Source organism: Gadus macrocephalus, chromosome 15, assembly GCF_031168955.1.
Source record: "Gadus macrocephalus chromosome 15, ASM3116895v1".
NCBI classification, from domain to species: domain Eukaryota; kingdom Metazoa; phylum Chordata; class Actinopteri; order Gadiformes; family Gadidae; genus Gadus; species Gadus macrocephalus.
In genome coordinates this window covers 1635287-1647440 of record NC_082396.1, presented here as the reverse complement: position 1 = coordinate 1647440, position 12154 = coordinate 1635287, and the positions used below count along the sequence as shown (strand labels likewise).

General features: G+C 47.5%; 4 protein-coding genes across 4 annotated transcripts in view; 3 read left to right on the top strand and 1 right to left on the bottom strand.

Annotated features, from left to right (window-relative positions):
* LOC132473805 (disintegrin and metalloproteinase domain-containing protein 8-like) overlaps positions 1-12154 on the bottom strand; it is a 107334-nt gene that overhangs the window by 55806 nt on the left and 39374 nt on the right. The gene's annotated exons all lie outside the window — the stretch shown is intronic.
* LOC132473796 (E3 ubiquitin-protein ligase TRIM39-like) overlaps positions 1-12154 on the top strand; it is a 78400-nt gene that overhangs the window by 40899 nt on the left and 25347 nt on the right. The window lies entirely within an intron of this gene.
* On the top strand, positions 6456-8192 carry LOC132473797 (E3 ubiquitin-protein ligase TRIM39-like). The gene has a single exon (XM_060074070.1). It carries the CDS (start codon positions 6541-6543, stop codon positions 8164-8166), a length of 1626 nt encoding a protein of 541 aa, XP_059930053.1. The 5' UTR covers positions 6456-6540; the 3' UTR covers positions 8167-8192.
* LOC132473808 (serine/threonine-protein kinase pim-3-like) lies at positions 10970-11751 on the top strand. Its single transcript, XM_060074085.1, has 3 exons — positions 10970-11151; positions 11259-11306; positions 11503-11751. The coding sequence occupies exons 1-3, from the start codon at positions 11014-11016 to the stop codon at positions 11689-11691; spliced, it is 375 nt and encodes a 124-aa protein (XP_059930068.1). The 5' UTR covers positions 10970-11013; the 3' UTR covers positions 11692-11751.

Sequence of the window (12154 nt, the reverse complement as noted above, 5' to 3'; positions counted from 1 at the left end):
CAGAAGGCTGTAAAGTCCTGCCTAATGTGTTTTACCTCTTACTGCCAAACCCACCTGGAGCCACATCAGAGAGTCACTCGCCTGCAGAAACATCGGCTGGTCGAGCCTATGGACCGTCTGGAAGACAGGATGTGTAAGAAACACGACCGACTTCTGGAGCTCTTCTGCCAGACTGAACAGGTGTGTGTGTGTCTGTTGTGCACAGTGACAGACCACAAGTCCCATCCTGTTGTACCTCTAAAGGAGGAATATGAAGTGAAGATGGCCCAGCTGGGGAAGACGGAGACTGACGTTCCGCAGAAGATCAAGGAGAGAAAACAAAAGATTAAGGAGATCAAAGACACAGTGGAACTGAGCAACAAAGACGCAGACAGAGAGATAGCCCATGGTGGGCAGGTCTTCACTGCTCTGATAGGCTGTGTTGAAAAGGGCCGGGATGAATTCAACCAAATGGTGAAAGAGAAACTGAAATCCACAGAGAAACAAGCTGAAGACCTCATCAAAGAGCTGGAGCAGGAAATAGAAGATCTGACCAATAGAAGCTCAGAGGTGAAGCGGCTCTCACACACTGAAGACCACCTCCACTTCCTCCAGACCTTCAGATCCCTGAAGGATCCTCCACCCCCCAGGGACTGGACCACGGTGGAGGTCCGTCCTCCGTCATACGTAGGGACCTTGAGGAGATCCCTGGATCAGCTGGAGGGGACACTGAACATGGAGATGAAGAAGCTGTCTGGTGATGCTGAACTGAAGAGGGTCCAGCAGTATGAAGTAGATGTGACTCTGGATCCTGATACAGCTCATACCAGGCTCATCCTGTCTGAGGATGGAAAACAAGTACATGATGGAGGTGTAGAGAAGGAACTCCCAGACAACCCTAAGAGATTTACAAAGTATATATTTGTTCTCACGAGGCAGAGCTTCTCCTCAGGGAGATTTTACTTTGAGGTCCAGGTTAAAGACAACACTGCATGGTGGTTAGGAGTGGCCAGAGAGTCCATCGACAGAAAGGGTCAGACAGAGTCGACCCCTGAGACGGGTTACTGGACCCTTTACTCCGACCAGGGCGGGTTGGTATTTAGTGATAACCCTTCTGTCCGTCTCCCTCTGAGAGCTGAGCTCCAGAAGGTGGGGGTGTTTGTTGATTATGATGAGGTTCTGGTCTCCTTCTATGATGTGGAAGCCAGGGTTCATATCTACTCTGCTACTGGCTGCACCTTCACTGAGCCTCTCTATCCATTCCTCTGTCCATGGCTCAATGAAGAAGGTAGAAACTCCGCCCCACTGATCATCTCACCTGTCAATCAAACAGACTAGGACCTTTGTTTGATAATAAAATAATCAAACGACCAAAACAACTAATGTTGTTTCCTGAATTAGAATAGAATTAGAATCTCTACTATTTGAGATCTGAGAGATCTGCATTAATGTCATACTGCTGTCATTTAACGAGAAGAATATCTTTAAGAATTAACCCTGTAGTTGTGTAACATAACCCTTTATAAAGGGTGATATTACGCTGCATTTATTTGTCTGTTTCCCCTTTATTTCTCTTACACGTTTAAAGATATACCATTTTTTGCAGTAATGTAGAACATGTTTAGAGGATTAATATGTATGAATAATAATTTGAAAATGTAATCTATATTTGAATATTGAATGACAAAACAATCCAATGTCTTACACTTGGAGAAGAGCAATACATTTCTTTCTGCTTCCGATACGTTTTTGCCACGTTAAGACCAACGTGCAAACTACGATTGAGCTTGATCTGGCAATAGCCAGGCTAGGGCACGGATACATTCCAGTCCAATAGTGTTCAGTATACATGCCATTTCTGTAATAAAAGAAGTGTATCACAAAAAAAAAAAAAAAATTACTTCTAAAACCCTTATTTTGATTATTTCAAGATTGATGGAACTTTTTAAATCATTGAAGAAATGTAAAAGTTACAACAACATGTGTTACACACTTACACAAAGGTCACAGTGACTACATGTAAAGATACTCCCCATGTGTGTGAGTACTGTGACAGCTCTCCTCTCCTCTCCATCCTCTCCTCCTCCTCTTTCCTCTCCCCTCTCTCTTCTCCTCCTCCTCTCTTATCTCTGCTCTCTTCTCTAGTTCATCTAGGATTGTGTTCATTATTGTCGTACATTACGCATTAAGTGATGTACGACAATGTCAAAGGTCACCCCATTTAGATCGGTGAATCTAAAATAGATGTAGTACAACAGAACTCCCACTGGGGGAGCTGCACACCTTGCATGTTATGTGTCCCTTTGATCTTACAAGGCTTGAGGAACATGGTTAACTAATAAATCCAATCAAATTAAAACATAATCTCCTTCATCCAGGAAACGCGCGTGTGTGTGTGTGTGTGTGTGTGTGTGTGTGTGTGTGTGTGTGTGTGTGTGTGTGTGTGTGTGTGTGTGTGTGTGTGTGTGTGTGTGTGTGTGTGTGTGTGTGTGTGTGTGCCATGCCTGTGAGTATACCTCCACAGTCTCCTGCAGCGTCCTCACAGCCCTCTCCTTCTCCTGCAGCATTAACCGGAGTGCAGGGTCCATCTCTGTGACGTCGCGCTCCAAGGCCTTGGGTTTGCTGTCGAGCAACAAAAGAAGCCCCAAGCCCTGACGTTAGCGGTGCTAGTTGTTCTCTTCTGACGTAATGGGATTCTGTTCAGTAAATACCTGCCATTCACCGGGAACCTTTGGATTCTTCTGCTGCTCTCCACGGCTTTCATCTGAGCCTGAATGAGGGCCTCCAGTACATGTGTTTCTGACGAGCACAGCAGACAAAGCCTCAGAAGAAGGCCCTGTCGCTGAGTCCGGGAACCGGCCCGTCTCACAGCAGTTGGAACGTGGAATGACCAATCGGTGCACACCAGGACGGCTGGACCCTGTACCACACTACGGGGGCACCAGAGGAGCACTCTCCTTTGACATGACCTATCGAAGAACCCCCAAACCCCACAACCAGGCCAGGTCGAATGGGGGGGGGGGGATGAGTAAGAGCCGACGCATCCGGTTGTGTGTGTGTGTGTGCGCAGGAGTGCGTGTGTGTGTTTTCAAAGATGTTCAGGTGTGTCAACAATTACAAATATTTTTTTTTATATTGTCGTGGATTATCTGTTGCCAGTCTGCAGCCCATTTAGAACATTGGAAGCATATTCCTCCAATTTAAATGAAGTTAAGTTAAGATATCCTTTATTCTCTCTCTCTGCTCTTGACCAATCCGGGAGCTGGTGAACACACACACACAGAGGAGTGACCTTGTCCACACACACGGGGGCACACACACACACGGGGGGGGTACCCCGGCGTTCCCGGAGCAGTGGGCAGCCGCAGTGCAGCCCGGGGGCTTCAGGTGCCTTGCTCAAGGGAACCTCCTCTGTGGACGAGGACGGAGGAGAGTGCTGCACAACGACTCCCCCCGTCCACATAGCTCACCTACCGGTCGGGACTCGACCCGGTCACCCTCCGGTTACCGGTCCACCTCCTCAACCAGTAGCCCCCGGACGCCCCGCGGACGTTCAGAGGGAGGGGCGGTATATAGAAACACTGAGGAGCCCTATCACAGATAACATGTTTAGGGAAGTGAAAGTCCTGCTCTGAGGGAGCTAGTGTGCTCCGTGTGCGGAGGGCTAGTGAGGGGGCAGAGGAGCAGAGAGGATCCCGAGGAAGGCCCAAGCCCCTCCAAGAGGTGGAGGACCACCACAGGGCAACACCCTCCCCATGTGGAGGCTGTGGGGGGGCCGGAGGACCCCTCTGAGGCCCGTGTAGACCCGGGGGGGGCCGGGGTCTCCAGCCGGATCCCGGGACACAGACAGAGCTGACAGAGGACTCAGCTCGTCTGGAGGTGTTGAGCGCTCCGACCACAGCTCCCCCCGTATCTCCTCCTCCTGCAGGACCCGCCTGACGACCTACAGCACAGGTCAGACAGATGGAGGGTTAGATATGAAGGGCTGAACGGAGGGATGGATGGGTTAATAGACTCACTAACGGTCTGGGTGGTCTCAGCCGACTTTGACGCTCTGTACGAGGAGCTGCAGCAGCTGGGACAGGGAGGCTTCGGGAGTGTCTTTGCTGGCTGCCGGAAAGAGGACCGTCTGCCTGTAAGAGTGACGCCACAAAAAGGTGTATGTCATTTTAAGTTTATAAGTTTATGTATTTTTGTGAAGCCAAAGATGAATTTCCACTTGAGTGGCCACTGAAGATAACACAAATAAATCACACTGACTGAGTGAATTACCCCCGAAGAAAATTTATAGACGTATTAAATAATCAAAGTATTGCATGTTGTATAGTAGTCCAAACTGTGGATCTTGACCCGTTCAGTAACGTTGGCTGAATGCTTATTGAATCCTGGGGAGGGAAATAACCTGTCCTCCTGCACACGCCTCTTTTCTTCTCCCTTACTCACAATATCCGGATAACAGCGTTTCTGCTGGTCGCTTTTTTTTCTTTTTACTGCTGTCTCGTGATTTATAATGTAAATCAACTTCCAAACGAATTCACCAACATGATCTACTTTATAATGGGAAGTGTCCGAGCCAAACCACTTGAGGGCAGTGACGCCGTTTTATCCAGATTGAGTTTGATGGACAGATGGCAGCAGGATTAATATTATAAATCATTTTATCATTAACAAATCTATATAATGCATTGATTAAGTTACAGCAGAATTTTGTGATAATGCTCCCCGAATTCACTTTGGGGAAAACACTAGCGTGATACTGTGTTGTGTGTGCATAGATCGGCTATTACATATGCATGACAGTAGGTGGCAGTCTCAGGTCGCTAGAGGACCACGAGGTTTAGAGTTCAAGTTTTACCAATGTAGTCAAAATTGTGTTCTCAAGGTTAACGCATGCAAATAGAGAGGTTCTACTCATAACAAGAAGTTACAATAAATGTTGGTATGTTTCAACATTTGATAATTAAGACACAACTGTGTGTGTGTGTGTGTGTGTGTGTGTGTGTGTGTGTGTGTGTGTGTGTGTGTGTGTGTGTGTGTGTGTGTGTGTGTGTGTGTGTGTGTGTGTGTGTAGTGGTGAGCGAGTTCAACTCCAAGCTGAAAGGTTCTGGGTTTGATCCCCAATGTCTGCAGCCTAACCTGATGTATCCTATAGAGCAAGATGCCCCCTAAGCCCTCCCTGTTCCATTACCACATATATCCTTAAACACTGTCTAACCCCTCCCTGTTCCATTACCACATATATCCTTAAACACTGTCTAACCCCTCCCTGTTCCATTACCACATATATCCTTAAACACTGTCTAACCCCTCCCTGTTCCATTACCACATATATCCTTAAACACTGTCTAACCCCTTCCTGTTCCATTACCACATATATCCTTAAACACTGTCCAACCCCTCCCTGTTCCATTACCACATCTATCCTTAAACACCGTCTAACCCCTACCTGCTCCATCACCAACTATATCTGTCACAACTTCAGCAAGGCATTCGTTTTTCAGTTGTCTGTTTCCTGTTTTGCCACACTAAACACTGTCCAACCCTTCCCTGCTGCTGTTAATTTGCATATAAATGTAAAACACAAGGGTTTACATATGAGGGCGGGCCGTCAGTCCACAGCCGCAACAACATAAAAAAATATAGAATTTGTATTTATTCGTCTCCTAATATTATGACTTCATTATCATTAATATCATGCATTTTAATTTCTCCATAGTTATTAAGGACTGTATTATGACAAGTGAAGGAATATTTTTACCAGGAAGGGGGGGGCGAGGTTATATCCCCACCATACTGTTATAAACAATACATTAAGTCTTCCGTCATATAACTTGTGAATTTTCTAGGTAAACCAATTTTTTATTCAGTGAAATTAACTGCCGCACGGCTGCAAGTGTTTGTTGGCTCTGACTGAAGGTGAACTCGTCGGTCTGGTTCGTCTGCCCTACCCCGTGTCACATGACTCAGAGGTTTTATGAAGTTAGAATCTGGGAGACGCAGGCACAGTCAAAATCAAGTCAAATGTATTTGTACAGCTCTTACTGTTAGTCACAAATCACCACTGAATCACAAACTTTACTTTTTTTCCCAGGCTTTTTTTTAAATATTTGAATGCAGTAAGAGAGAACATATCAACGCATTTTAAGCGGCCTTTACTGAATGCTTCAACATTCAGGGTGTGGAAGTTTGAAACGTCAGTGAACCGTGGGGGTGGAGCCAGGTGTTAGGGGTGGAGCCAGGTGTTAGGGGAGGAGCCAGGTGTTATGGGGGGTCGCCAGGTGTTAGGGGAGGAGCCAGGTGTTAGGGGAGGAGCCAGGTGTTAGGGGAGGAGAGCAGAGGACGTCATGTTGAGGAAACGAAACTTAACATTCAAATAAACCAAAGCCACCCGATGTGGAAGCTGTCCTCTCTTTTAGGTGAGAAAATAAAACGCATTTTGGAACAAATAGTCAAATGAGTAAAACAACACAACTTTGAGGAGCAGTTAAAACCTCTCTTCCTGTCATTGAATAAGAAATCTATAATTGCTCAATACATGAACCTTGTCGTCTGTGTCCAGGAATGGCCTGTGCTAACACTTCCTGGTCTGAAGAGAACTTTTCATGTTCCATCTGTCTGGATGTGTTCAACAGTCCAGTTACCACCGCATGTGGACACAACTTCTGCAGAACCTGTATTACAAAGTTCTGGGATGAACAAGTCCAGTACAAATGTCCTGTTTGCAACGAGATTTTCCATACAAGACCTGATTTACGGGTCAATACCTTCTTATCAGAGCTGGCTGCTCAGATTAGAACAACCGTACGAGTAAAAGAGCAGCCTTGTGTTGAACCAGCAGAAGTTCCCTGTGACGTCTGTACTGGGACCCAGCAGAAGGCTGTGAAGTCCTGCCTAATGTGTTTTACCTCTTTCTGCCAAACCCACCTGGAGCCACATCAGAGAGTCGCTCGCCTGCAGAAACATCGGCTGGTCGAGCCTATGGACCGTCTGGAAGACAGGATGTGTAAGAAACATGACCGACTTCTGGAGCTCTTCTGCCAGACTGAACAGGTGTGTGTGTGTCTGTTGTGCACAGTGACAGACCACAAGTCCCATCCTGTTGTACCTCTAAAGGAGGAATATGAAGTGAAGAAAGCCCAGCTGGGGAAGAGAAGGGCTGAAGTTCCACAGAAGATCCAGGAGCGAAAACAAAAGATTAAGGAGATCAAAGACACAGTGGAACTGAGCAACAAAGACGCAGACAGAGAGATAGCCCATGGTGGGCAGGTCTTCACTGCTCTGATAGGCTGTGTTGAAAAGGGCCGGAATGATTTCAACCGAACGGTTCAAGAGAAACTGAAATCCACAGTGAAACGAGCTGAAGACCTCATCAAAGAGCTGGAGCAGGAAATAGAAGATCTGACCAATAGAAGCTCAAAGGTGAAGCGGCTCTCACACACTGAAGACCACCTCCACTTCCTCCAGACCTTCAGATCCCTGAAGGATCCTCCACCCACCAGGGACTGGACCACGGTGGAGGTCTGTCCTCCGTCATACGTAGGGACCTTGAGGAGATCCCTGGATCAGCTGGAGGAGACACTGAACATGGAGATGAAGAAGCTGCCTGATGATGCTGAACTGAAAAGGTTCCAGCAGTATGAAGTAGATGTGACTCTGGATCCTGATACAGCTTTTCCCAGTCTCATCCTGTCTGAGGATGGGAAACAAGTACATGATGGAGATGTGTGGAACAAACACCCAGACAACCGTAAGAGATTTACAACGTATAGATTTGTTCTCACGAGGAAGAGCTTCTCCTCAGGGAGATTTTACTTTGAGGTCCAGGTTAAAGACAAGACTGCATGGTGGTTAGGAGTGGCCAGAGAGTCCATCGACAGAAAAGGTCGGACAGAGATTACCCCTGAGACGGGTTACTGGACTCTTTGGTACTCCAAAAATGTGTTCTTATTTAGAGATAACCCTTCTGTCCGTCTCCCTCTGAGAGCTGAGCTCCAGAAGGTGGGGCTGTTTGTTGATTATGATGAGGGTCTGGTCTCCTTCTATGATGTGGAAGCCAGGGTTCATATCTACTCTGCTACTGGCTGCACCTTCACTGAGCCTCTCTATCCATTCCTCAGTCCATGGATACATGAAGAAGGTAGAAACTCTGCCCCCCTGATCATCTCAACTGTCAATCAAACAGACTAGGAACTTTGTTTGATAATAAAATAATCGACCAAACGACCAAAACAACTAATGTTTCCTGAATTAGAATAGAATTAGAATCTCTACTATGTGAGATCTGAGAGATCTGCATTAATATCATACTGCTGTCATTTAACAAGGAGAATATCTTTAAGAAATAACCCTGTAGTTGTGTAACATAACTTTATAAAGGGTTATATTACACTCCATTTATGTGTCTGTTTTCCCTTTATTTATTTTGCATGTTTAAAGATATACAATTTCTTGTAGTTATGTAGAACATGTTTAGAGGATTAACATGTATAAATAATAATTTGAATGACAAAACAATCCAACGTCTTACACTTGTGATTTTAATAAAAAGAAAAGGCAAATATTGTAATGTGTAGGCCTGCATTATCATGTGATGGATTATTTCAGGGGAATAGATAGATTGCATTCCAAAAGTGTAACAAAAAAGTGTAATACAAAAAATAAAAATCCTTATTTCTAAAACCCTTATTTTGATGATTTCGAGATTGATGGAACTTTTTAAATCATTGAAGAAATGTAAAAGTCTGTAGTTGATGAACCAGTAAATTAATCTCCAATATACAACAACCCAACAACAACCATACTTTCACTTTTGATCGCTCGTACTTCCGGTCCCAGACAGGAAGTAGTGGGGCCTATGTGCCGGATGTGTGTGTGAGCCGGAAGTGTGTGTGTGGATGTGTGTGGATGTGTGTGTGCGCGCGCACGCGTGTGTGAGTGCGTGTGTGTGTGAGTGTGTGTGCTGCTCCAAGCAGCGTGTGTGTGCCATGCCTGTGAGTATACCTCCAGTCTCCTGCAGCGTCCTCACAGCCCTCTCCTTCTCCTGCAGCATTAACCGGAGTGCAGGGTCCATCTCTGTGACGTCGCGCTCCAAGGCCTTGGGTTTGCTGTCGAACAACACAAAAAGCCCCAAGCACTGACGTTAGCGGAGCTAGTTGTTCTCTTGACCAATCGGTGCACACCAGGACGGCTGGACCCCCCCCCCCCCCCCCCGCTCCACACTACGGGGGCACCAGAGGAGCACTCTCCTTTGACACGACCTATAGAAAGATCCCCAAACCCCACAACCAGGTCAGGGGGGGGGGATAAGTAAGAGCCGACGCATCCGGTCGTGATCCGGGGAGGGCAGAGGAGGAACAGAGCGGCACGGCCGGGAGAGCAGAGGAGGAAGCAGCGACAGAGGAGCTTGATGGGTCTGGCCTGGGGGGGGGGGGGGTGTTTTCAAAGATGTCGGGTGCAATTACAATTATTGTTTTTAATATTGTTGTGGACTATCTGTTGCCAGTCTACAGCCCATTTAGAGCATTGGAAGCATATTCCTCCAATTTAAATGAAGTTAAAGGCATATTGTACGATTCCAGTGATATGCACTTTTTAATATGTTGTTGAAATTGGTTTTTACATCCTGACAGCAATAAATAACTTATGGGCAATGAAAAAAAAGCGAAAAAAAAAGCGAATTCTGTATCTGCTATAAACCTGTTAAAATGCTTACCAATCGGAGACACTGTGCCCGAATCTAAAGAACCAATCACAAGCCTGCGCGTTCTCTCCTCTGTGCACGAGCCTGAGCGCGTTCACGGAGGGCAAAGAAAGCGTTGTTGTCATAGCAGTTCATGACAGTGGACTAGACCTAGTGAGCCTACAACGTTAACACGATGGGAGAAAAAAAACAGAAGTTACCACTGCCACCGTTACTTGCCCCGGTTCATCCTTTTAAAAAGGCAAGAAAAAGAAAGACAGAAAATGAAAAGGCAGCAACAAAAAAAAAGTTGGAGAATGCTCGAGGAAAAACGAGAATAAATATTGGATTCACTTTTCAGCGATGGCGACAGCTGAGGGAGTTGAATGGCCTGAAAAGTGAACCAATGGTTGCCGTTGAAGTAAGCCGTAAGCAGCATTAGCGCTCGTGCACGGCTCTGTGTCGAGGGGTGGGGGCAGGGAGTCCTGAAGGGTGGGGGAGGAGTTAAACGGAACTCAGAAGAGAAGTTAATTTCAAATCATGCTAGCTCTCTCACATCGTACAGTATAGCTTTAAGTTAAGTTAAGGTATCCGTTATTCTCTTTCTCTGCTCTTGACCCATCCGGGAGCTGGTGAACACACACACACACACACAGAGGAGTGACCTTGTCCACACACACGGGGGGGGTACCCCGGCGTTCCCGGAGCAGTGGGCGGCCGCAGTGCAGCCCGGGGGCTTCAGGTGCCTTGCTCAAGGGAACCTCCTCTGTGGACGAGGACGGAGGAGAGTGCTGCACAACGACTGCCCCCGTCCACATAGCTCACCTACCGGTCGGGACTCGACCCGGTCACTCTCCGGTTACCGGTCCACCTCCTTAACCAGTAGCCCCCGGACGCCCCGCGGACGTTCAGAGGGAGGGGCGGTATATAGAAACACTGAGGAGCCCTATCACAGATAACATGTTTAGGGAAGTGAAAGTCCTGCTCTGAGGGAGCTAGTGTGCTCCGTGTGCGGAGGGCTAGTGAGGGGGCAGAGGAGCAGAGAGGATCCCGAGGAAGGCCCAAGCCCCTCCAAGAGGTGGAGGACCACCACAGGGCAACACCCTCCCCATGTGGAGGCTGTGGGGGGGCCGGAGGACCCCTCTGAGGCCCGTGTAGACCCGGGGGGGGGGGGGGGGGTCTCCGGCCGGATCCCGGGACACAGACGGAGCTGACAGAGGACTCAGCTCGTCTGGAGGTGTTGAGCGCTCCGACCACAGCTCCCCCCGTATCTCCTCCTCCTGCAGGACCCGCCTGACGACCTGCAGCACAGGTCAGACAGATAGAGGGTTAGATATGAAGGGCTGAACGGAGGGATGGATGGGTTAATAGACTCTATAACGGTCTGTGTGGTCTCGGCCGACTTTGACGCTCTGTACGAGGAGCTGCAGCAGCTGGGACAGGGAGGCTTCGGGAGTGTCTTTGCTGGCTGCCGGAAAGAGGACCGTCTGCCTGTAAGAGTGACGCCACAAAGCCACACTCTGTGGAAGCACATACGTGTCTGATTCACGGCATCCTCTGTTAAACACTAAAGCAGTGAGCTTGTGTCTTTGTTGCTTAGGTCGCTATAAAGCACATCCCCATGGCCAAGGTCACAATGACACAGGAGGTGAGTAGCTTTAATCGTGTTATTACCTACAGTAATGTTACGACTCTGCTTATGATGGCGATCACATGCTCATGTTGAATCAATCAACCTGTTGGGAGGACGGCCGTTCTCCTGGTCTTGGCTCTGTAGCCGAGACCAGCTGGGTTTGAGTGTTTCAGGACCAGCTCCCTCTGTCTATCTACTCTCTGTGGTTCAGACGGTTGAAGGGCGGCTGACGGACTTCCCGCTGGAGGTGTCTTTGATGCTGAGGGCCGCTGAAGACCGCCCGGACCCGGGGGGCCCCGGCGCCGTGGTCCACAGCCGCAACAAATCAAAAAAGGTCACATTTAAACAAAAGAATAAGGCAGAGTTTGGATTTTTATTTATTTCTCTCTTAATATTATGACTTCAGTATCCTTAATATCATGCATTTCAATTTCCCCATTCAGATATTAAGGACATTACTAGTGAAGGAATATGTATGGGGGTGGGAGGGTTAATATCAATTATTTGTGAATAAAGTTCTCCACGTGCAGAGCTCGAGGAAACGCGTCGTGTTAAGTTATTCAGAAAAGGTACTCCAGTCAGGATCGCTTTTAGCTCACTTCATTTGGCCTGGTTTCGGTGTGGTAAACATGAAACAATAGGAGGGGAATTGTATACACACGCGGAGCATCCGAGGTTAACCTGCCTCTAGTATCTCTGACCTCTTCTGGGTCCTGCTCTGTATGGAGTAGGCGTGGCCTATATGACGCACTACGTCCTCTGATTGGCTATGGTTTTGAGAGCCCGCCTCCGGCCTCCTCATATGTGTAATGATGCTGCCATCTTGTGGCCATGAGCAGTTTTTACAGCTTATATGTTTGGTG

Coding starts and splice junctions, on each gene's coding strand:
- LOC132473797 (XM_060074070.1), top strand. CDS start 6,541: ATGGCCTGTGCTAACACTTCCTGGTCTGAAGAGAACTTTTCATGTTCC.
- LOC132473808 (XM_060074085.1), top strand. CDS start 11,014: ATGGATGGGTTAATAGACTCTATAACGGTCTGTGTGGTCTCGGCCGAC. Junction 11,152..11,258: donor GGAAAGAGGACCGTCTGCCT/GTAAGAGTGACG, acceptor TTTGTTGCTTAG/GTCGCTATAAAGCACATCCC. Junction 11,307..11,502: donor AGGTCACAATGACACAGGAG/GTGAGTAGCTTT, acceptor TCTGTGGTTCAG/ACGGTTGAAGGGCGGCTGAC.